The 26,215-nt window shown below is 42.5% G+C and overlaps 1 protein-coding gene across 1 annotated transcript in view; it reads right to left on the bottom strand.

The window, feature by feature from the left end:
* The window catches only part of BACE2 (beta-secretase 2), a 56,295-nt gene that overhangs the window by 8,756 nt on the left and 21,324 nt on the right, over positions 1 to 26,215 (bottom strand). The window contains exons 2-8 of the mRNA XM_054290047.1: positions 20,932 to 21,020; positions 13,474 to 13,690; positions 11,307 to 11,435; positions 9,924 to 10,058; positions 7,080 to 7,181; positions 2,612 to 2,761; positions 1,197 to 1,365 (exon numbers count right to left, since the gene is read on the bottom strand). Of these exons, the coding sequence (XP_054146022.1) occupies positions 1,197 to 1,365; positions 2,612 to 2,761; positions 7,080 to 7,181; positions 9,924 to 10,058; positions 11,307 to 11,435; positions 13,474 to 13,690; positions 20,932 to 21,020 (991 nt within the window). The remainder of the gene's footprint in view (positions 1 to 1,196; positions 1,366 to 2,611; positions 2,762 to 7,079; positions 7,182 to 9,923; positions 10,059 to 11,306; positions 11,436 to 13,473; positions 13,691 to 20,931; positions 21,021 to 26,215) is intronic.

Consider the following 26,215-nt stretch of genomic DNA (forward strand, 5'->3'; position numbering starts at 1 on the left):
GGCAGGGAAACCTGGCCTGCAGCATTTGTCCAGTTACACTCTCCTGCCAGATGCATTCAAAATGTGTCTTTCATCACTGCCTGGCACCTCAGAGAAGTGTCCATAAAGCAACTCATATCAATATCCAGATTTTCTTTGAGAGTGAGCTCAAAACCAACAAGTCTGAGCTTGTTAACAATGGAGAGATTTAAAAAAAAAAAGAAAGAAATAAAGAAAGAAGAAGCTTTAAAACTGCCCTGGAGCTGCAACTCAGCCAGCCAGAATCTCTGTTTTTCCCTTCATTAAGCACTCAATTTCTAACTACCTTTACCTTCTCTAAAACCTTAAAGAAGCACTGCCACTTCCAGTCCTCTTCTCACCTGAAGTTTGCATGAGAAATGTTTTTCAGGGCACAGACCATTTCTATTTGGGACAGAGACCTGAATATGGGTGCACATCCTTCCCCTCATCTCCCACTTGTGATGTTAAAGCAGTGTCTGAACAACAGGAGGAGGAAACCCCAAAGCTTTTGGGTTTTAGCTGCCCTTGGTGAGAAAAGAGAAATCATGGAAATTAACCAGCACAGTAAAATCAGCCAGAAATGATGAGCTTCCTCACAGCTAGTTGATAAATTAATGGCTTTCAGCTTACAATGAGAAAAGTAATTGTTTAGAATTAACACAAACACTACAGAGTCTTAATGTGAGTCCCATTTTCACCTCAGTTCTTTCTTTGCCGATTTCTGAGGGGCTGAACAGGCTCAATTTACATTAAGAGAAAAGTGTGAGCAAGGCACTTCACTGCACACTTCAAGAGCTGGTTGAAGAATCCATTTATGCACAGCTCAGAGCAGGAACCAGCCCAAAATGAAGCTGCATTTAAAAAAACCAGGGACTCATCTGATCTAACTGTTGGGGAAAATGCACACACAGACAGATGTCCCAGAAAGATCATCCCTGTGAGAGGGAAGAACCCAGCACAGATACCCAGAGCAGAGCCTGATTCACTTCATGCCAAAAGATGTTGTAATACAGTTTTGAGCTTTCTCTCTCTTTTTTTTTTTTTTCCCCTTCCTTTGAAATGTGAATAACTTGGAATTTCTTTAAAACACACCCTTCACACTGCAGGAGTACCCACACTTTCTGCCAACAGATACGTGGCAAAGGTGTTTCTCCGATTTTCCTCACTCCACAAATCCTGAGAAATTTTCCTCTTACCTGCACAGGGACTCACTGCAAAGCCCACTCTCCTCTGGGCTCTGTCAAAGATGACATAAAATCCTTCCATGACTGTAGCACCAATGACCAGAGCGTTTGTGGAGGAGGAGATGCCGAATCTGTAGCACTGCAAATTATCCCCTATCACAAGGATGGGCTGAATGTAAAGCTGTTAAAAGGAAAATATAAAAAAAATATATATATATTATAAAAATAAAAATAAAGCCAGAGTCTAAAAAGCAACACCTCACAGCAGGTAGAAGTTCAGACTTTTACTTTTATAGTTCAGGCACGCAAATTCCACTGGAAATGGAGAGTGGATAGGGGCAAACAGATTTTTGTACATGATTTAAAACTGGTCAAAGCTAACAGGCAGGTAAAGAGGTAAAGCGGGTGGATTTTAAAATGAATTTGAACACAGTCAGTCACTACACGCAGGTCAACAGCAAATTCTCAAGATTCTCACTTTTTACCATATTTTCCATAAGGGAAGGATGGCTGAGGCAGAGCCTGGGAGATGAACTCAAATTAGAGAATTAGTTATTAAAAGAATTATTAGGATGGAGTTGATTCAGAGAGCATTCACTGTCAGCTGCAAGGTTCTAGATTTTATAAATTCAAGTCACATTTCACCCCCTGTCTCCTCGGGGAAGATGAATGATTGCCAAGCTGCATGATCAATACAGAAAAAGCTTATCATAAGGCTTTACTATATTTCAAGTTAAAATGTACTTAATAGGTTCATTCTTTCCTTTGCTCCTGCCTGTCCCTTGAGGTAAAAGAATGTATTAGTAATGTTAGACAATACCAGCCTGTACTGCAACTGACAGTGGGAAGAGAAGCCAGAGAAGAAAAACAGAAGTGGCACATTATATTCTAAATATAATGGAGTGGATGGAATATTAATAAAAGATAAACCAGGCGAGTTACAGAAAGTGGTGAAGAGCTCACAAAGGGTCATTGCCAAGATTTTCATATTCAGAAGAAGTGCTCCAACTCAAAATGCCACGAGAAACAAATCAATTCCCTTCCCCAAACGAGAAGATCAAAACGAGCAGAGACATTCTGTATTGACATCTGATGTGGCCAAAGCTCATGAAAACAAAACAGAAACTTGCCTGTTTTTCCAGACAAATTGAAAAAAAAAAATCATTCCCAACTAGATGGATTGCACTTAGAGGGGAACTGTGCTTTGTCCCTTTCTTTTTTGCTTTTAGGTTTGACGAGTTTGTTATTTTCCATATTTAAAAATTGATTTTTAAAATTTGATTAAAAAAGGTTTCCTTTGCATTCAATAAGCCAGTTCCCTGTTAATGCTAAAAGTAGCTCTTATTTCTTAAGAGCATGTGCTTCATAATACTATTTACCATTTTACAATAGTAAAAATAAGTGCAAAGATGAATAAACAAAGAGACCTGTGGTAGGATAGAGATCCGAAACGACCTACTGGAGTTTTCATCCCTCAGGTAAATGGAAAGTTTGGGAAATAAGGACCAGGGTTTTTCACTTCTATCCCAGCATGCAAGCTGTGTGCCAGTCCAGAATTCAGAGGAGAATTCTTGTATCTGTAAAACAAACCAACCAAACAAAATTATGCTTAGAGGTTACAGCCATTTTGATAGATTTTTGTGAATGACCACTACCAGTGTTTGATACTTCTTTAATTTCCATGGAGAAATTCAAGAACACAAATCTGAGCTGCTTCTTTAAGGACCAAGGCAAAAACCCAAACCCCAACCAAGGTGTGTCATGACCCAGCATGACCTGGAGAAGGGGGAAGAGGCAAAAGCAAGTTTGGCTCTCCCTTCCCTCCCTGTTTTTGTCCCATTATTTCCTCTACAGCAGTGAACACGTGGCCTCCCTGAGCAATCACTTCCACAATGGGATTTTTCTGCCTCCCTCCCTCCCCTCTGACCAAGCACCAATGGTTTTGCATTTTACGTTCTATAAAAAACACAAACCAAAGCACAGACCACGTGAATGTGTCATGAGATAATGAGGTCACCTCCCTTCCTCATGCACCTACAGCTTCAGAGCTTTGAAGCCAAGGGCTAAGCCAAAAATCTCCTGGCATCTGAGGGAATCAAGGTTTGCTGTAAAGGAAGGAAACACACCCTCTGTCTCTTCGGAAGCCCTGTCACTCCCTACCAGTACAACCTGGCATGCTTTTGAAATAAAACCGATTAACGGCATCTTGTAACATATCCATGGAACTAACAAAACAAAAAGCCAACCCCTACAGAGATTGTTTGGCTAAGACAAACATCTTGCTCAATGTTCCTGCTCCCTGAAGCTGACCTGCTGCCAGATCTGAGCAAAGCCCTTCCTCATTTTATTGCATTTCTTTGGCTGGTTCTTGTTCCCCCACAAAGCAGCAGAAAGGAGGAGCTTGGTCTGAGGCTGCACAGCCAAAGGCTCCCATCTGGGTGAAGGAAAAAGATGGAACCCACCCTCTGCACTCTGCTCACTTGTATTTATCTGTGAGATGGATCATTCTGTAAGCATCAGCTCATTCATTAAAATATGGCATTTTGCAGGTGGCAGGCACTCACCCATTGCCACACCTGCCAGTGAAGGGTTTGTCAGGGCTGCACAGAGACTCCTGTTGGGATTTCTGCTGGTCAGAGTGACCCTGAGGAGAGTTGGAAAGTCTCTTTTCTCAGCCTGGCACTTGAAGAAGGACTCAGGGCTCCTCATTTCTCTGTCTCAAGGTTGTTTATTGTTCCCTATCTATAAAATATTTTCTCCTGCCCTGCCGAGGTCTTTACAGCAGGACAGTCCAGGCACTCTGCCTGCCTCCGGGGCAGTGTTGTGTCTTTATACTAAAAACTACGTGTGCAATGTTTACAATTACTTCCCAATACCTATCACCTATGTTAGACAGTGAGCTTCTACTCCAAACCAGTCTGAAAGTGCCAACATCACAGCAGAAGATGGAGGCCAAGAAGAAGAAGAAGGAGAAAGGCTGGACATGCCCAGATCCCTCCACCTTGCCCCTCTGAATCCCTATTCTAAAAAACCCCAAAATCTACTTTTCCACCCTGTGATAACTTCACTGTTATTCTACCTAAACTGTTGTGGCTTCATCTAAGGTTGGTCATTTGCTCCACGGGTCATAATCAAACGCACAGGGGCACCTTGGGCTCTGTGCCAGGGTCTCTGAGCCCCCTGGCAGGGTCTTGGCTGCTCAGGACAGCCAGAGGGATGTTCTGGGTTCCCACAACCCCTTCTCATTTCCAGGTGTTCTGCTCTTGGGCCTCAACAAGCAGAGACTCATGTGAACAAGGAGATTTCCCACCATGAACAGGCCTTTTACCCTGAACTCTCAGCTCCTGCTGAAGGGCATCCCTTGGCACAGGGCAGGACACTCTTCCCTCACAGCTGAGTCCCAGGCCAAACCTGCTGAGAAACACAGTTCTCCTCTCTTTCCTTTTGGTCTTGAAAAGCAGATCTGAGAAAAATTGCAAGGTACCACCCAGCCAGGTCAGACCAAGCCTACAAACTGCTCTGTTTTAAGGGCCTGCTTTAATTTCCCAGAATGATTGCTTAATGCACTGCATTTCTTTCCCTTCCTTCTGCACGCTGCAGCAATGCAGGTGGGAGATTTGAGTGCATCATCCCCAAAAGGCTGTTAAAATACAGATTTTAGGATTATCTGAGCCTTCCTGTGTTTAACTTTTTAACTGAACATTGTATTCCTGCTGTCCTGACCTCAGCTCAGTGAGGTGTAGTAGGTGTAGTATCTGCCAAAATCACCACCCTTCAACACCAGACTGCATCATAACAGCTGCTCCCTGAAAGCCTTCAGTCCAAATAATTTAAGTTTAAAAAACCATCTGCACCACTGAAAAGCTCGCAGCCTTGTTTTTGAACTGAGCTGAATAAAGAAATGTGTCACACACAGTTATCCCAGTTTGTCTGAGGGGGAAATAACACCTGGCTGGGTGCGCATAACAAGCTATGAGGAGCAGGAACTTGTTAACCTGGCTCACCTGTGGTCAGAAAAGTGTGTCTGACCACAGCAGATGATTTTATTGTTTTTTTCAGTGGTACATCTCCTGCTAGAAGCACAGAGCCTCTGTACAATTGCTGAAAATACCCATTTTCCTGACATTGCTCCTACACAGCTGGAATCCCATCCCTGCACTCTGTAACTCCTTTTCTTATTTAGCAGACTATCTCCTTTGTTTAGAGCTGTCAAGGTAAATTCTGGGCTGTGTGGAGGGAAAGGGGTCCTAGAGATTAAAAAGAACTCAGAAAAAAACGCTGCTTTATGCATTTTTAATAGGAACAGGAAAAAAAAATTAAGTAGAGTGAATGGTTCCCTTCTAACACCTTATTGATCTATCCACAGTTTCCTTGGGAGGTGGAAGGCCCCAGTTCAAATGTCCTGACAGCATCAGAGGGGGTGTGGGTCACTGTGAGCACTCCCCAGGAGGATTCCTTATCCACAGGGTGACATTACAAGAGCTCCTGGGCTGGATTCTTTCAATTCTGCCCCCATGGACTGAAATTGTTCCAGCCAACACTTTAGTGTTGTGCAAAGAGGAGAACTCGTAACTGGTACATTTATTTCAGATCATGGACATCTGCAGGCAGTGAAGGACACTTCATGCCAAATCTCTGCTCTCCATCAAGCAGGAAAAAGGATCTCAATCTTGAATTATCAGCACACAGGCAAACACTGTCTCTGGGGCAGCTGCTTTACTGTGTTCCCTGTGGCTTGCATCAACAAACCACTGGCTGATTGTGAGTCCATGACAAAAATATCAAGTTTGTTCACACTAAAATAGCTGGTGTTTATTCTCCCTCTTTAACCTCCTTGGTGCTGTTGCTTGTATTGAACAAAAATTTATGAATAGTTTTTATTAAGCAGAAAATGCTGCCTCAGCCACTCTGCACACAGAGAACTCCACCATCCCCTGGCCCTACTGCTAAAGCCCACTCTGTTCCCAAAGAAAGATGCTTTTGAACATAAATAATTCAATAATGAAGGTCAAAAGCAGCTTTATTGATATGAATAATCCTAATGAATGGCATTTATTCTAGACAGCACTAAGAATTATACTTGGAAAGGAACTGCTTGCAGCAGCAGGTTCTCCCACTTTACAAACACTGTTTTGAATGAAAAGACTGAGTTTTGCACTCTTAATACTTTGAATCAGAGCAATGGGGATTATGTCTGTGTTTCTGAAATGCTTAGAATAAAATACACCATTTTTGCCCTATTTCTGATGCATTTCCATACTCACACTTCTTGTCTGCACTTGTGTGTCACAGACATCTTTTATGAAAAATCCTTTCCTTAGGATTTTTCCTCCTGAGAAGCTGGGAGGCCTCAGGAACAAAATGCAAACATTGATTATCTGCTGCTGTGGAATGCAGCAGGTGCATCTGTGATTGGTCTCATGTGGTTGTTTCTAATTAAGGGCCAATCACAGCCAGCTGGCTTGGACTCTGTGTCCGAGACTGAGACAGAAGCTTTGTTATCATTCCTTTCTATTCTTAGCCAGCCTTCTGATGAAACCTTTTCTTCTATTCTTTCAGTATAGTTTTAATGTAATATATATAATAAAATAATAAATCAGCCTTCTGAAACATGGAGTCAACATTCTTGTCTTTTCCCTCATCCAAGAACCCCTGTGAACACTGTCACACTTGTGCCCCCTCTTTTCCCTCCTCCCTTTTTTTTCCACCTCTCCTTTTCCATCAAAGTAATTTCTGCCTTATTAACAGGGCTAGACCAGGGAAATTTCTGCTCCCCTCAGGTGCAAAACCTACGACTTGCAAGCCAGGCAGCAGAGCTGACACCCCTCTCAAAGCCCCTGTGATCCTTGAACTGGAATTTCACATTTCTGAGCAGGTTTCATGGCATTTTCTTACCAGGGATGTGCGAGCTATTGCCTGCACCACAGCACTGAAGACTTTCTCTGGCAGTCGTAGCAGAGTGGTTCCACTGTCTACTATGGCTTTATCAGCATTGTACTGGGCAGGGGAGAGAAAAAAAGAGAGAGAAGTTGTAAGCTGTAGTTCCTGTAATGCAGATCCCAGTGTCTCCTGAGCAGAACAAAGCTGCTCCTTTTTGGCAGCTGCCTTCCCAGAACTGCATGTCATACTTGTCAGCAGCTCTCTCCAGCTGAAAGCTTCAATTCCAGTGAAATCTGAGAGGGGAAAAAAAAAAAAGGAAAAAAAAGGCAAGATACTATCAGATACTATCAGCCTAGACACAAGAGTGGGTTTATCTGCACCGGTCAGGAAATTACTGTGTCACCACAGCTGGTGCAAATGGTCTCACTGCTGTGAAAAAGTGAATTCAGGCCCCTCTCAGAGGGAGCAAAAGCATTTTGATATTCTGTAGAGAGGTGTTAAACACCCTGATGCAGATTCCAAGCCCTGAATCAGGGTCTCTGCTAGCATGAGAACAGCTCTAGTTTAACCACAGCATCCTCTTTTATTGGCTGGCATATCTAATATAAGAATAAGCAGAAAAAATTAGGTCTCATTACACATCTGTACTGGGTCAAGAGTACAAATGTCACACCTTTATGCCTTGACTGCTGAAAACCCCTAAAACACATTAAAAAAACCCACATACAAAGAAACTTGAAGTTTGTCTTGCTGCCTTAAAATCTGCACAAAAAACCACCCATAAGAGAGCAAACACCTCTCTTATTACTGTAATGCTGTTCAACCCTAAAATTAAGAGATCTTGGCAAACTTCAGGTACAGTCAATGAGGTATAAACTTTTAAAAGGATAAATCTTTTTTCATGGACTCCTTAAAAACTATGATTAACTGTTGGGGGGGGGGGAAGCAAGTAGCAGTGGCAGCTATTTGCATTAACCACTTTTGCTGCCAGCTTAGGCAGAAGGATTAATATAACTGAGCTGTGACATGTTTATGGCATAATCATAAGACACAGGATGATATACAGCCTAAGCTACTTAGGAAGAGGTCAAACAGCAAGTGAAATTTAAATACCCTGGTTTGGATGTTATCAAGTCACATGGAGTCCCTTTAGGGCAGTGACAAAAATAAAACCCACCAAAAAAGTCAGAAAAAGTAACCCTTGACAGTTATTTCCACATTTTTTTGAAAGAGCTGATATGGGGCTGCCATACAGAACTGACAGAAAAGCAAACAGGAAATAATTTATTACACACTTGGGAATACTTCTGAAGAGTGGAAAGAAATGCCAAGGCCTTTTGGAGTCCGTTTTAACAGATTTGTATCACAAAATACACAATCACTGGCACCCTGGAATACATGGAAAAAATGTATTTTTCCCACCCTTGGGGGATAAAAAAAAGTAGTTATAAGGGTTGACCATTGATATAAACCTGTGCAAAAATCTGGGAGTAGTGGGATTGCTCACAGGGGGACTGAGCAGCTGGTTTTGCCTTCTTGGCTTTGCTGGTTAATATTTAGCTGTGCTGGAGCCCTGGACACATTCCCAGCACTGGAAGGAAAGGAAAGGAGCTTTTCCCTGGCAAGGAAAGGAAAGGAGCAGTCCCTGGTGATGGCTTTGAGACAAAAATGTTCCATTTCCTATGAAACAACGGAGAGGAGAGAGGGCACAGAGCTCCTCATCCCAGAGTGAATCATGCATCCTCTGCACACTTGTGCTGCTCCTGTTTCACTGCTCTTCCTCTGAATTTCTCTGGAATTTCTGTGGGAAGGTCTCCTTTGATCCTTCTGCAGCAGTGAGAGCAACCCCTGGCTCAGAAAAGAGCAACAATTACAGGAAACTTTCCTGACACACCGCTGAATTTTTCAGCGAGTTGTTTTCTGGCAACTGCATGTATTAAAGCACTGAAGGGCTCCCCTTCAAAAAACATGTTGGCTGTTTTTTAAGGCAAGAAAGAAAAGCAAACATTTGTTTTAAGGGACCAGTGGTTTTGCTTTCCTAACAGCACAATAGAGAGAGGCATTTAAATAGACCTTGTTCTGCTTGTTGAGTTGAAAGATGCTGTGACTCATTTTCAATAATTGATATGGCAATATGATTTCAATATTTTGCAGGGGAATATAATATTTATGCACATGTAATACTGAAATCATGAATTTCACTTAATTTATACGAACTACAAAAACTTTAAACTTATCACATCCCATTGATCTCCAACTAAGAGCATCAGTGTAGAATGAAATTAGGATGTCTAAAGAAATTGGGGCATAAAAAATACAGAACTAAACTCAAAACATGAATACCAACAAGCAAGAGTAAGAAAGAGATAAAGCACAAACATGCACATATATCCTCCACAAAAAAAAAAAAAAAGAAAATGAAATGCCTTTGGAATAAAAATTGCAAGAGCACAGCCTCATTAGAATGATCTAGATACAGGAGAACATTATTCCTAACAGAAACAGAAAGCTTATCCATCAGGAATAATAACTGCCAGCCTCAAGAGAGTAAAAGTTGATTTTGTACATAAGAATAAAAGAAGAACAAGAACATAAAATAAAAAAGGCAGCCTAGGATGAGAAGTTCAGGAAGCAAACCAGGGTTGCTCCTGTCCATGCCATCATGAGCTGTGAGCTCAGACAGCTCTACATGGTCAACCCAAAACCTCCCATTTCCCTTGTTTGACCAGAATTGCTTTAATTCAGTTCTCAGGACACTGCAAAGCACATCTGCTTGCCAAGACAAAACTGACCAAACAGTTTTGTTGTTTTGTTTTTTCCCCTCAGCCCAACTTGCATTTCACATCCCAGGGCCAGTACCTCTCTGCAGTCCAGCTGGAGGTTCTGTCCCCCCACCTCCAGCTTGAGGATTTCCACCTGGTAGTACCACTCCTCCTTGATGGGTGTGTACCAGATGTCCCCCGTGTACAGGCTGGGCTCAATTCCACCCAGCACCTAAGGGACAGGAGAAAAAAGTCAATTTAAAAGAAGTCACATGTCTATTTTTACAAGAAGTCACATGTTTAGTTTTGGGGCAAGTGCACACAAAAAGGGGGGTGTTTAATTTGTGATACTCAGGGGCATCAAAGTTTTAATTCAGCACCATTTGTTAGGATTTTAGTGTCAAGTTCTCTGTCAATAATAGAGTAGTAAGAAACATTAAATAGATTGTGCTTCAAACAGAATTCCCATACTGGGCCAAATTATCAGCCAAATTATTTTTACCTACAACCTCACACTGATTCTATTATGAAAACTCCTCTGTTTTAATTTTAAAACCAGCATCTTCAGTGGATAAATCTAGGCAATGTATAAAAATGGGACAGAATAATAAACTTACATGTGAATAATTTGTTTTATCAGATCATAAAAGCTTTAATGCTGCCTAAAAAGATTTTATTTTTTCTTACGCACATCCAAAATGGAATCCCATCCTGTCACTGCTATCACTTTTAGCTTCCATCAAAACCCAGGCTGAGGAGGGCTGGGAGTGTTTGTGGATGCTCTGACTCTGAACTAAACTTAAGAAAGTTCTCTCTTGGTCTTCAGTTATACAAAAAACATTTACAATATGTGAATTTTTCTCAAAATAAGTGTTTGTGATCAGCTCCTGTGCTGAGATGTTTATTCCAGCATCATGTGGGAACAGGAATCTCCCAATTCCAGATACAGAATGGGCCAATTCATGTTCCCATTGAAGATGATGGAAAGACTTCCCAGAGTAACAGCAAGCAGGAGATCTGATCGACAGATTCTTCCCTTTAATATGTTGTTGACAAAAAAAAAAAAAAAAAGAAGAAAAGACCCTTGATTCCTCTCCCCCTTTTCACATCACATAAAACAAAAATACTGTAGCATTTTGATGAGATTGAACAAATTTATCAGCTGCATAAGGGACTACTCAGTTTGAGAAATATAGCAGAATCTGCCCTGAGGAAAAACCACAAAATTCATGTTTTTCTTTGTTAAAAGATGAAAGTTTACTCAAACTTGAGAGAGGAAAAAAAATAGAATTGAGAATGAAAATAAATAACACTCAAATTTTGCCTAAGGGCTTAGCTTTTCTTTAAAAAAAATACAAAACATATTTAAAATGCGAAAATATCTTTAAACACTAAATTTGGCAGAAGCAGGATAGTCAGAGAAAAGAGGGAGAGAGATGAACAGAGATACATTTTCCCTCTCCTATTGACAGATACCCACAAGACTACCTCCGTTGGTACCACTTCCAGAAACAGGGAGTCCAGCACCACACATCTGCAGGGAGAAAATGTTGGGGATCTTTGCCTGCCTCACGAGGGAATCAAAGAATGTCTCCACAGAACTGGAAGGCTTCAAGGTGGTGAAAAGCAAAACAAAAAAAAAAAGAATTTTAGGGTTCGTTTGAAAGTTACTTTGCAGAAATCAGCAAATCATTCAAACAAGGACACTTTTCATGAGTAAATTGAATTTCTGACAAGCAGCTGATGAAAGTTCTAGACATAATAAGCTATTAAAACCCCAATATCTGTAATTTTTCAGTTTCTATAGTTTTTAAAAACGTTTTTACTCTTGACCACTGTCAGTGCTGCTGCCACCAAATCCCTAAAACACAGGAGTAATGTTCAATTGCAGTTTCCAAACTCAAACAGAGTTTGAGCTTGGCAGAAACTCTCACTGATAATTTCTGTTTGGGATGATCTTTGTGTTATTAGAACACTCAAAGGTAACTTGCCATTTATTCCTTCCCATGGTTAAAATGCAGAATTTTAAAGTCAAGATTTTCAGTTTTTCAGCACTGTTGAATTCTAAGGAACTTTGAGTTGAGTGGCCCAAATTTCCTCTCTTTTCTCTTGAAGAATTTCATACCCAAGCACTTTCTCTCCAGCTGGGTGCTGGCCAGGTTCTTCCTGACACTGCAGGTCCTGTTTCCCTTTGCAGTCACTGGAGTGCTGCAACTTCCCTGTAACTCAGATTCGTGTGCAGGGAGGTCAGAGGGGCCAAGTGCTCTCACTGCACAAAGCCCAGAGCAGCCTCAGAAGCCAATAACCATGAATTCCTTGGAAGAAGGGAAGAACAAATGTCCTGAGTACTCTGCTTGCCCAAATCAGAGTCTGAGAACACCTTCTCCTTCTCCTTCTCTCCCTCTCTCCTTTCTCACTTTGGGATGTGGAGGTTGAAAATGGCAACTTTGTCTTTTTCCAATCACGTTTTCAGTTTTAGATTTTAAGGTTATACATTTTGGATTATAAGCTTCAGGTTTTAATTGAATCTTCTGCCTGAATTTCCTGCCTCCAGAGGAGCAGGATGTGCTTGGTTCTGTGTTCCTGGAAATGCTGTGGATAATATTTGTTCTGAAATTATCCATCCACCTCTGTGGAAACCCAGGGCACACAGGGAACATTTCTCTGTCTGCTCTGGGGTGCCCTGACCCCCAGGGCAGCACTGACTCTGACCCTCATCCATGGAGAAAGTTTCCCAGACTTCAAGATAGACTGGAATCCACAAAAGTGTGAAATAGATTATAGAGAGCAGTGTCGGTGTATCACTTGGTGAGAAATTGAGGTGTTGGGGTTTTTAGGATGTTGTGGATGGAAGCAAGATGGAGGGCACAGGGTGTTGTCCTGGGTTTCTTCTTCATGCTTCTTCTTCCTCCTTCTCCATGGGTTTGGGTGGCATTTTGTAATTGGGCAGAAAAGTCCCCATTGCAGCGCTTTGGGATCAGTTATTGGGTTAAAAGGGAAAATAATCCAGGTGTCAGTTCTTCATTGGATAGTTCAGTCTTAAAAGCCCTTGGAAGAAGAGATTGTTGCCATTTTGTGCCTTCTAATGAAAAGCTGCAGAACTCACAGTAGTGAGACTGTTTTACTCATAAGAAATAATAAACATCTGAGTGTGAACATGAAACACCATCTCAAGTGCCTTCAATCCAGACCCAGAGAAACCCACAACCTCAGCACACCTCAACTTTTACTAATGAACAGAGAATGTCCTAGAATGAACTGCTGAGGACTTTGCCTTGGACCAGTTTTCAGAAGTATCCTCAGAGCTCTAAAACCTCCCTCCACACACATCCCACAACCACACTCTGGTACTACAAACTCTGCAAAAGCTTATTCATTCCAGAGAAGCTAAAATCAGCATTTCAATCACCAAAAAAGCCAAAATCCTCTCATGGGGCTGTGGTACCACCACAACCCAGTTTATTCTTTCTGGAACAAAGGGAGAAGTTGTGTAGGAAGGAGTGGCTGGAAGGGTGGAGCCTAATGCTGACAGATCATCTGCTGGCTTGATTTTAACACCTTCCTATTTATATATGATATAATAATATTCTATGATTATTCCATTTATTGTCCTTGTGAAAGACAGTAGGGAGGAAGGGATGGTTTACCTTGGCTAAGGCATCGTAGGCAAGGCCCAGGATCCCGTGCCACTTGACCCCTGGCAGGAAGAAGTTCTCTGACTCCAGGATGGTGGCAATGTTGATAGTGTAGCTGCCATAGAGTCCTTTGGGCATGGTGATGACATCTGTGCCCAGCACTCCAGTCCAGCTGCCTTGGCTGTACTTCACTGTCACCTCCACCCCTTGAGATCTGTATGTGCTTGACCTTTAAAGGGAAAGGACACACTGATGCACAGGCTGTTCATTTACAATGCAAGACAACAGAATATATTCCAATTTTGCCCAGAGAGGGGAAAAAAAAAGGTAAATTAAGTATGTAAAATATCTATTCATACTGCTCCTAAAATCAGGAAAAAGCAGAAATTAAAAAAACCCAAAAGTCAAAGCCCCATTTTTATCCAGAAGCCACCGATAACTCAGCTCTTCACAATGTGTTTTTAAAAAAATAAATAATCTAAGATATTATGTCACCTAGTGCACTGTCCCTGACTCAGACTGGTCCACAGAAGCAACACTTTGGAACTGGAGAAGGAATGTATTAAATGGCAATAGAAAATAGAAAGCTGCTGAATTCAAATCTAAAATTGAAATGCAAAGCTAACTGAATAGCTGTAGACTAATATCTCATTAATATTCCTAAAAGATCCCTTTTGGGTAAATTGGAATGTTATTGTGAGTACCAGCAGTAAGACAGAGGTTTCCTAAATCTGCAGTTTGACCTATCTGTGAGGAAATAAAGTAGAATTTGATATTATTAACAAATGATTCACTGACTTGGAGGAGAAAAGGAACTAATTTTTTTCAAGACAAGGGAAGCAAAGGCAAAGGAGCAGTTAAGTGTGGCAAGCAAAAGAAGGAACTGAATCCTGTTTAAAATGCTTTAAAAAATAGTAAAATCTTCAGTAGATTTTTAATTTTAAAGACCTGTAATCCACAAGTATTGTTATATCCCACACACATCTCTACTGAAGAGGTTCAAAAGTTCTAGATCCCTCACAATTTACTTTGGATCCTCTCCTTGGCACACAGTTTCCTCTTTTGGAGAGACAGATGACCACACTCAGCTCATCTCAAGAGACTTTTCACAGCTTTTTGGGAAGTAAATTCGGGGGGAAAAGCGTAAAGTAAATTTATAACAGCATCTTTACATGTGTGTAGAACAATAGAAAGGGCAAGGGTTTATCAGGTGCAGATACTTTGATCAATCCAGCTTTAATCTAACAGCCAATGAAGTGGCTTCACAGGCCCTGTGCCTGAGCTCACCAGCATGAATTTGGGAAAATTAATGAATAATTTTCATTATTATGAGGAGCAAGCTTCAGATGGAAACATGGACAAGTCCCATAATTCAAACAGTTTCTCCTGGGGAACACTTTGGCCATATGGACCATGCAAGTGACTCTTCCAAGGCAGGAGACCACGCTCTATCCCTATAAGCAGTTCTTGACACTCCCAAGACTTAACCCTTCAAGGGTTAACATCCAAGGCAGCAGAAATACATGAGATAATATTTCAAAATGCAGGAATTCCAGGTAATAGCAGTATTACCTGTACCTGATCACTTCCACTGCTCCTGTGTGATTCTGCATTTGTGTCACACTCACACAAAGGAACATCTCTGCTCAGGCAGGGTCCTCAGAACACCTCTGTGACACTGGCAGGACATTTTATAAATCAAAATAGAGTCTGAATAATTAGCAGCATAAGGGAAACTGCAGGGGCAAGAAATGAAAGGGAGAATGCTTTTCTTCATGGAGAAAAGTGCCTGGCTGAGCAGCAGAAGAGGAAACATCTGAAATCAGAGAGAAAATTGAGTGCTGGGAGAATAAAGTGAAGCAAATCTGCAGACAGCAGCAGTGCATGACTAGAACAGCAGCAGCATACAGCTCTTCTTCCAGAAGTAGGAAGAGCTGTGGACCAGGACACAGAAAGACTTTCCAGCACAGCTGCTGACCTTTCCTGTGGAAAAGCAAGAAAAGTCCCTTCCTCACCATTTGTGCCTCAGCTTCCCCACCTGTAGAAATGGATATGAAGACACTCATCTCATCTGTGAAGTTCACAAATGTCATATTGAAGAGGAGACTCAAGGAGCAAAATGGGTAACATGGGAAGGGATCTTGCAGTAAATTCTGTTCTGCAAAAGCACTTCCCCATCCTCTTGCAGGTAATCAACCACAGGTTTTTTTCACCTTTCCACCTGACTGATCTAAAGGAAGAAAACTTTAGAGGTCAAAACTAGAGACTAGTTGAAATTCATGGGCTGAGTGTTATAAAACACACAGCAGAAGAAAGAAAATTACAAACAAACTGTTTTGGCTGTGATGAGGAAAGAAGAAATTCACATCTTCCAGCAGGACAAAGTAGAAAGAGGCAAGGAATAAGGACTCCTAGATCATGGTACTGTAGGGTTCCTACTCCTTTCTCCCTCTTCTTCCCATCCCTATCTTCTCTCCAAAGCAGCCACCAGAAATTGGTCCTCAAACCTCACATGGATCTGGAGCCCCAGCTGAGCAAACCAGCAATGGGGTAATTTCCTCTTGCAGAGTTAATCCTCATTACCAGCACACAGCACAGAACAAAACACCACCAAAATATTATTTCTCATGTCACAATCCCTATTGCAGCAAGCTCCACATGGCAACAGCAAATCCCCCATGTGCACGAAGCCCTGCCTAACACTGACCTCACCAAACAACTTTAAGACAAAGCAAACGTGAAAACACAACAGAAATTATTGATTTTTAACCAAGAAGTCCCATCTAATCTGCAGGGCTTCCACAAAAAGTTTATAATTCACCCCAAGCCACAACCTGTACAGTGCACACAACCAACCTGGCAGGATCACACTGCAAAAGCAGCAAAACAAGCAGCAAAAAGCAGCAAAACAAGTTTCTTTTGTTTGATGAAATATAACTTATTGTATTACCTCAATTTATTGCCTGTATTTCTCTTACCTCCCTATCTCTTGGAAAGATCAACTCTTGAGCAGCTTGCTTTTGAAGCTTCAGATAGTGAGGCAGTAGCACTTTTTATTTATTTACTGAAATAAAACTGAATACTGTTCCTGAATACTGAAAGCCCTGAGCATGTCAGATTTACATACTGCTGCAGAGCCATCACTGATCACTTGGGTTCAAGTGTAAAAATCCCTTTATATGTCTGTTTAAGTAGCTCTTTTATCATAAGTAGAGTACTCAACAAAACTACTTGTTATTTTCAACAGCATGAGAAACAAACACTGTGATTTCTTTTCAGATCAGGACAAATCAGGTAATTTTGCAAAACCTTATACATCACGGTGACTTATAGAGCATGGTTATCACAGCAAACTCAGAACTTTTTACAGCAAAGGTTTGTCAGAGCCACTCAAAAGCCCAAGTTGTAAAAGAGTGCGTGGTAACAGCTTTACTCACTTTGTAAAGAAAGAGCCAGATAATTAAACAGCAGGATTATATCACATAGATTATGTGATACACAACATAATTTAACAAGTTAGTTCTGGAATTGCTCCAGGAGGGCTCTTCCTGAAAAACACACTCTCTAGGTCCTTTGAAACAAAGACAATGCCTCTCCCATGCACCCCCCTCAATTTCAGTCAAAAAAGAATCATGCATTCAATTTCTGATTTTGATCATCTGAATAAAATTAAACTAAGAGTGTGGCACCAGGAAATTAAGCCCCATCACTCTCTCCAACACAACATGAATATTCTAATAAACACACATCTATAACTCATAACCCATTAATTTAACAAATTACTAATCTTTCTTCCCCCCTTGTCTTCAACTTGCAGTTTAAGATGTCAGAACACTCCATGACAATATAGGGAAAAACTGCAGGAGTGATTACCAGATGAGAGGACACCCCTTTATCTAATCTCAAGTGTTCCTCCTAGGAAGGAATACAAGTGCCCATAGGTTGTTTTTCTCATTTACACGTGGGCAAAGGTCACTCTTGGGTAATTTTACAGATCCAGCTGATGTGGTCTCAATGCCCCTTGTTTACCATCCCTGCAAAATCATGACAAGCAAGCGTGCTGCTTTGGGCTGGGGATGGAGTTAATTTTCTTCACAGCAGCGAGCACAGGCTGTGTTTTGGATTTGTGCTGGAAACAGAGATGAAATATAGAAATATTTTTGTTATTGCTGAGCAGCTCTTGCACAGAGCCGAGGCCTTTTCTCCCTCTCACCCCACCCCAGCACTGCCAGGCTTGGTGTGCACGAGAATTTGGGAGGGGACACAGCCAGGACAGCTGACCCCAACTGACCCCAGGGATATCCCACACCTCAGCAGGTACAGCTGGGGGAAGAAGGAGGAAATGTTTGGGGTTTTGGTGGAGGAGTGGCTGTGTGGGGCCGAGTTGCCATCAGGGTTTAAATCACAATGCCAGGGAAGGTGTTCTGACTGCTGGGAAAAGTCAACCCAAAGGCCAGTCTCAAAAAAGGACAAGCAGCAGCACCCAAGGAAGTACAGGTGACTGGGCTTCACCCCCAGTCAGGAGACGCCAGGAAATATAGAGATGTTTTTGTTATTGCTGAGCAGCTCTTGCACAGAGCTGAGGCCTTTTCCCCCTCTCACCCCACCCCAGCACTGCCAGGCTTGGTGTGCATGAGAATTTGGGAGAGGACACAGCCAGGTGACCCCAACTGACCCCAGGGATATCCCACACCATGGTGCCATGCTCAGCATGTACAGCTGGGGGAAGAAGGGGGAAATGTTTGGGTTTTTAAGTGAGTGAGCGGCTGTGTGGGGCTGGGTTGCCATCAGGGTTTAAATCACAACGCCACACACAAAGGGAAGGTGTTCTGACTTCTGGGAAAAGTCCATCCTAAGGCCAGTCTCAAAAAGAGACAAGCAGCAGCACTCAAGGAAGCAGAGGTGACTGGGCTTCACCTCCAGTCAAGAGAAGTCTCAGATAAAAGCTCCTGGAATCTGTTTCCAAGCACCTGAAGGACAGTCATGGAGTCACAGCCACTCAATGAGGAATTTCACAGCCACATCACACCTGACCCATCTCACTCCCCTCTACATCAGGACTGGAGGCACAGATGAGGAGAACTGTGGCTGTAGCACATCTCGGCTCCTGTCAGGCTTTGGACACCAGCTCCCATGGCATTCCCATTTGGAAGCTGAGGGTGTGGGCTGAGCAAGCCAGCCATGGTGTGGGCTGAAGGTGGGCTGCACCCCTGGGCCCAAAGGAGCCATTGACTCGTGACAAGCAGAGCCCCAGGGGCTGTGAGTGGAGGGAAAACTCCACAGCCTGGAGAGAAGGAGGCTCAGGAGAGACTTTCCCACCCTTTACAAGGCCCTGGCAGGCAGCCAGGTGAGAGTCAGGCTCTTCTCCCATGCAACAGCAACAGGACAAAAGGACACACACAAGCTGTGCTGAGAGAGGCTCAGGCTGGACTCCAGGAGGAATTTCATAATGGAAATGGTGGTTAAACACTGCACAGGGCTGCCCAGTGAGCTGGTGGACTCATCCACCCTGGAGGTGTCCAAGGAAGGCCTGGAGGTGGCACTCAGTGCTGGTGACAAGGTGGGCATTGGTCATAGGTTGGACTTGATGGTCTTGGAGCTCTTTTCCAACCTCAGTGACTTTGTGGTTCTGTGAAGGTCTTCATCAAGAGCCTACATGAAGGACAGACTGCACACTCAGATTTGCATCAAAGGGAGAGGCTGCCACAGCCACCAGTTACATTTTTTGAGGTTCAGGTTGGACAACAGGAAATATTTCCTCCCCAGGACACTGTTGCATGGCACCCTGGACAGAGCATGGGTTCTCCATCCTCAGAGGTTCACAGGCCTTGGCTGGGCCCAGCCATGGCTCACCTGCTCTGGTGACAGCCCCAGCTCATTTGGGATGTGTGCCAGGAGACCTACAGAGCTTTCTTCCAACCAACATTTTAAGAAGATCTACCTGGTTTCATTGGGGCCAGGATCCCAGCAATTTATTTATTTAAATGTAGTTAAAATAATATAAAATGGAAGAAGCATGGTGTCCCCAGGAGTCTGCTGATGTTTGTACTCTGAGCCCACTGCAGGACTCCATCAGTGCAATCCAAACCAGAAACTCCTGCTGCAATTGCTCTGGACTTGATTGACTTTTAAGTAATGACTTAAAATCAAGTAATGACTTGATTTGGAGTTATTTTACAAAGCAACCTTAACCAACTCTTTGGGGCCTGGACTTCAAGGTTTCATTATTGACCTTATATTAAAGTTCTCAAAACACAGTGTCCACTGAGAACACGACCACAGGCTGTAACCTTCACATGATTTCAGTCTGTCTTTCCCCACACACAAATTCTGCTGTTGCTGTTTCTGCTGGTTTATGTTTCTGATGAGAGAGGCCTTGTCCTTCCAGTCTCAATAACATCAATTAAGAGAAAGAATGCTTGTGCTTTTAATTCTTGCAATTAAGCTTTCTCTAGCCACTGCCTATGGGAGGGGATAGCTGGCTGGCAGTAGTGCAGAAATAGCCATCAAGTAGTATCAGAAATAGCTCTCCAACATTCTGGATTTTCCAGACCTGTATCATATCAGCATGATGTGAAATATCTCCATTAACTTCTAAATATATGACAAGAGGTGAGGCTACTCCAGTAAGCAGCATGGAAATGATAGATTTCCCTCCATTCCCAGTGCATCTTACTGGAAAAAAAGTGTAAAACCCCATGTTAAAACACATGTGACGCAGTGAGAAGGGTGATACTCCCCAGTTTCCCAGCACTATTAGTATTTTTATTCATATGCTTCAGCCAAAAATAGACACTGCATTTTGGAGAAGTTTACCTGAAATCATTGAGACTAGAGAAAGGCAGAAAGGAAGAAAGGAAGAAGTGTGATTCAGACAGACAAAGCCTGGCTGTGATTAATGTCAGCTTATGCTAAACACAGCAAATTTAGTGCATAACAAACACCAGAAGCACCAAGTTGTATTTTATAAATAACCAGATTCATCAGGGTCTGTCTAGATCACTGACTGAGGCCTGTGTCCAAACTGAACAACTAATTAGGTTTTGACTAAGTAATTTTGCTTCTGGATGAAATGTCAAGTAACTGATACAATTACCAGCTTTTAATTTTTGTTTTCAAACAGAGGCAAGGCATATTGAAACTTTTAATTCCTTGCAAGTCTATTCAAGTAAGAAATTGGCTGAAATTGGTGTGATTTTTGCAAATGATTTTTACCCTGTAATCATCCTCTCTTTCCTCCAGTTCTAATTAGTGCTGCTGATGTTCACTCAGAGCTCAGCTGTGCTGCCACCAGTGGGGCTGCTCGTGGTGTCAGGCATCACGCAAATCCAAAATTCCCACCAGGCAGCCAAAATCCCATTCCCATGGGATGTCACAGGAGCCCCAGGAGCTGCTGCCTTATTATCCTGTCTTGCAGAATCCAAAATGTCCCCCCCTAATTTCCATCATGGGTGCAGAACAGGTACTTACAGCTCAGGATCGAAGTAGGATGTGACATCAGGATCAGGCACACCTGCTACAGCAAAATTGCTGCTCCCAGTGTCAACCAGAATATTTAACTGCAAAAAAAAAAAAAAAAAAAGAAAAGAAAGTAGAGGTGATTTGCACACCCAATTAAACAAATGAACAACAATAAAACATTGCAGTTTTTGTCTAAACTGTCTTTGGTTTTAAAATCATGATGAGCATTGCCCTGGGAAATGAATTTAGTGTCACTTTTGGGAAAGATGTGCTGCTGCAGCCCATCCAAAACAGCTGATCCGGCTGAAATTTTTTAAATAATCTGTTCCTGGAAGGGGGAAAACCCGCCAAGCCCACATTTGCACAGCAGATGAATTCCTGATCATCTCCAATTTCTTTTTGGCCCAAGCCCACATTTGCACAGCAGATGAATTCCTGATCATCTCCAATTTCTTTTTGGCCCAAACCCACATTTGCACAGCAGATGAATTCCTGATCATCTCCAATTTCTTTTGGCCCAACCCCTGAGTCTTGGCTGAATTATGGACTGCTTAAAGCTCTCTTTATCTTAGAGCTTGTGAGATTTCAAGGCAGGGGCAGAGTACAGGTCTGGACAGAGATAAGCAGAAGCATGGAGCTGCTTTGTGGGTTGGAAAACATAGGAGCAATGCCCAGTTCATCCTTTACCACCTTTAAATATGAGGATGGCAGATATATTAACACCATGATTGAAAGGTGGCCTAAGAGGGGGCCACTTGTTTGGTTGATTGGGAAGGTGATTTAGGCTGAAAATTGCCTAAAAATGGACGAAATGGGACACCTCTTTTCCCTATCTAGTTCAGGTAACTAGGCTGGTCCATCACAGCTGCACAATGGCAAAGCAGGGTCACTTCTTTCAGTGAGACCTGGAAACCACATAGGTACAGACCATTAAATGGTAAATTTAAGTCAGTCAGAGACTCTACTGTGTCGCAGACATGTTTTATGAAAAATCCTTTCCTTAGGATTTTTTCTCCTGAGAAGCTGGGAGGCCTCAGGAACAAAATGTAAACAATGATTTTTGGCTGCTGTGGAATGCAACAGGTGCATCTGTGATTGGTCTCATGTGGTTGTTTCTAATTAATGGCCAATCACAGTCCAGCTGTCCAGACTGTCTCAGTCAGTCACAAGCCTTTGTTATCATTCTTATTCTATTCTTAGCTAGCCTTCTGATGAAATCCTTTCTTCTATTCTTTTAGTCTAGTTTTAATATAATATATATCATAAAATAATAAATCTGCCTTCTGAAACATGGAGTCAGATCCTCATCTCTTCCCTCACCCTGGGACCCCTGTGAACACCACCACACTACTGCTACCAGACCAATGGTCACACTTTCCCCCTGCTCTCGGCTGGATGCCTCCCAAGCCTCCGTGGCAAAGCCACAGGGCTGTGATGCAAACCAGATCAGGTTCCTCACCTACAGATACCAAGAAAAAACAACAATCTGCCACACCAGACAGCCACACCAATGGATGTGGTAGGAGTAGATACCAGAAAAGGGCAATTCCCTCCCTTGGGGACAACATGGCCTCAGATTGGCTTAAAAGAGCTGCTCCCCAGAAAAATATTAAAGAATTGGGTGTGGAAACCCAGGGCACACAGGGACTATTTCTCTGTCTGCTCTGGGGTGCCCTGACCCCCAGGGCAGCACTGACTCTGACCCTCATCCATGGAGAAAGTTTCCTAAACTTCAAGATAGACTAGGATCCACTAAGGTGTGAAATAGATTATAGAGAGTAGTGTAGGTGTATCACTTGGTGAGAAAATGAGGTTTTTGGGGTTTTTAGTGTGTTGTGGATGGAAGCAAGATGGAGGGCACAGGGTGTTGTCCTGGGTTTCTTCTTCATGCTTCTTCTTCCTCCTTCTCCATGGGTTTGGGTGGCATTTTGTAATTGGGCAGAAAAGTCCCCATTGCAGCTTTTTGGGATCAGTTATTGGGTTAAAAGGGAAAATAATCCAGGTGTCAGTTCTTCATTGGATAGTTTAGTCTTAAAAGCCCTTGTACCAAGAGATTGTTGGCCATTTTGTGCCTTCTGATGAAAAGCTGCAGAACTCACAGCAGTGAGACTGTTTTACTGATAAGAAACAATAAACACCTGAGTGTGAACATGAAACACCATCTCAGGTGCCTTCAATCCAGACCCAGAGAAACCCACAACTGGTACCACCACAATTAAGAATTTTCCTGTAGGAGGGAGTGAGACATGAAGATTTGGTTGCCCATGGCTTAAAGCAGCTCAAAGGAGCCCCTTTGGTCACTCCTTAAGATGGGCTGTAGCTTGGGATCTACCACAGGAGGGGATATGGAAAGGGCAGCAGACAACCATCAGGGAAACAAGTTTGGTATTGACAAAAGAAGTGGAGAAAAAAGGCTGAGCTCAGAATTGAGTGTAAACACAAAGGAGGATAAAGTGTTTTAAAAAGATGTGCTGAATCCTTCTGTAGTAAGACTGAGTGTAGACAAAAAGTGTGAGTCAATGTTTAAAAACATCTTTGGTTTGCTCATAGAGGAGAAGGGAGGTGATGGTTACCCTTGTTTCACCCTTTTCTTATAGTATGGGACTGAGGAACTCTGAAATTTAAACAAGCACACAAAACCAACCAGTAATTTCTGAGAATCTCTCCTGAACTGCAGGCACACTCTGTCATTGGTATTCCCAGCCCTAATCTTGCAGAAATTTTAAGACTGAAAAGAAACAAACCAACAACCCTAGCCAAGCCGCATCCCAGATTTTAGATTAAGCAAAGACAATACATTAAAATTTATTTTGCAACCACATGACATAGACAGAGCCATCTAAGAACAAAAGGACATCCACAAGTTCACTTGGCTCCAGGAGCCGAGGCTTTAAAAGAAAATAAAAACTTCTGAGGCTCTGCAATAAAATCCAAAGTTTGCTACACACTTCATTTCAATGCTATCAAAAGCCTAACATTTTTTCAACCACCTAACAAAGTACAAACTATTCATTTCCCTCCCTTCTCTAGCATAGAAATCATATTAAAAATAAACAACAAAGAGCAGCTACAACGTGTGCCTGCATCTATCAGGACTGACAAAATTTGCCTCAAAGGGGTGCTGCAGGGCTTAAATTAATTAGCCTTTCCGAGGTAGTCTGTGATGCTTGAGCAATGGGCACTATAGATCAGCTGCATAAATACATGTAGGTGTTGCCTTAGCCTCAGTGATATGCATGGCACCATAAACGGAGGAGGACTTGGGGGAGAAAAAGAAAACCCAACCAAAACCAAACAAAAATCACTATATGTGACACACATGAAAGATATTTCACCCCCACACCTTAAACACAATGTTATCATCACAGAATTCACAAACCAGCCAAGGAAAGGGCAGATTTACTACCCACAGGATGGAGCAAATCAAGATTTTCAGAATAAAATAGATATCCCCCACAAAGAAAGAGGGAAAGCACAAAGCTGGCTGAGCATGCAGGCTCCAGCCCACTCGGACACAGCAGAGCTCACATGACAGATGCTATTGAGGCTGACATTCTCCATCCACATGTTTGTGCATAATGAGATGCAGGCAGCCAGGGCAGACACTGATTTATTGTAGTCCTCACAATAGCGCCAGTGATTAGCAGCTCATTCTGGGCTGGGTATAACTGACTGAGTTCCCTCTCTCTCCTGAATTTTCTTTAGTGCCTTCACGTCTCATTAAGAGGAAATTTCATGTTGTCTCCACTGGAGCCTCCTTGATTCCTCATGGAGCTGCTGGGGCAGCTTCAGGCAACTCTGGAGAGTCCCAAGGTGGCCACTGAAGGAGCCCTGATCCAGGGCTGTCCATCCTGTCCTGTCCTAACCATGGACAGCATAATGCTGAGAAGGATTTGGGGGTGCTGATGGGTGAAATGTTGGATATGTCCTTGGAAATGTCAACTTGCAGCCCAGAGGCCAACTGTGTCCTTAGCTGCATCCAGAGCAGCGTGGGCAGAGGTGAGGGAAGGTTCTATCCCCGAGCCCTCACAGGTAATTTCCCACCTGCAGAGCTGCCCCAGCGCAGGGAGGAGCTGGAGCTGCTGCAGAGAGCCCAGAGGAGGCTCCAGGATGAGCAGAGGGATGGAGCAGCTCTGCTGGCAGGAAAGGCTGGCACAGCTGGCATTGCTCACCTGCACAGGAGAAGCTTTGGGCTGAGCTCAGGGTGGCCTTGCAGGGCCTGGAGGAGCCCCAGGAAAGCTGGAGAGAGACAATGGCCAGGGGATGCAGGGACAGCACACAGGGAATGGCTTCAAATTGCTAGACTGGGTTTAGATTAGATATTAGCATTAAAACCAATGAGAAACTACTTTCCTTTTGCTTTTGGAAGAGGCAAAGCCTTTTATGGGGATTTTTTTTTTTTGTGGTTTCCAAGTTCAATTTCAGGCCCACACAACAGACACCAAGAGCAAATGCACTAAATTGTTTCTTCCCCTGTGGACAATGCACGTATTTTATGATTGGCTCTTTGCAAATATTAAAATGAATATTATATGTGTTGTGTTAGTAAGTAATGCTGTATTAATTCTCTTAAGTACTGTGTTAAATATAGTTTTAAGTTATAACAAAATGTTAAAATAGAAACGATGCTATGTAGGATATTTTTTTAAAGAAAGGACTTGCAGTGAGACAGCAGCCACAGGACACCTAAATCTTTCAGAGAAAGAGAATTTATTGCTCCATCATCAGAAGAAACAAACTTCTTCCTGCCTCAAAGGTGCTGTCAGGATTCAGAGGAAGAAGTTGATGATGACCAGACAGAATCTTATATTTGAATAGAATTTATGCATCATGTATGAAGTGTATGAAAATGCAACAGGCTATTGTTTTTAAGGGTTAATCCTTTGTTAATGTGTGTTCTTTTTCTGCTGCCCAGAAAAATGCACCCGGACTGTCCATAACTCTTTGTCTTTATTGTCTCATATTGTCCTAATCCAAATTGTCCAATTTATTATTACTCTAATTGTATTACTATTTTTATAACCATTTTATTACTATTAAAAATTTAAAAACAAGCGATTGGCGTTTTTCACACCCCCTAAAGGTCACCTTAACCGCAGCTGTGGGACACGAAATCTGCACCTGGTAAAGTACCTGGAGATTATTTTGCTGTCTGCTTTTCCTGTATGCAAATAGAGCTGTTATGATTAACAGGAGGCTTATAAAGATCCCTATTTTACAGTAAGCAAGACAGGAACATCCACCTCTGCCATGACAGACTCACAGAGGGAGCCTGACACTATCTGTATGCCAT

The sequence above is a fragment of the Melozone crissalis genome, unplaced genomic scaffold, assembly GCF_028551555.1.
Source record: "Melozone crissalis strain CALT ecotype California unplaced genomic scaffold, PUWL_Pcris_2 ptg000075l_1, whole genome shotgun sequence".
Classification (NCBI taxonomy): domain Eukaryota; kingdom Metazoa; phylum Chordata; class Aves; order Passeriformes; family Passerellidae; genus Melozone; species Melozone crissalis.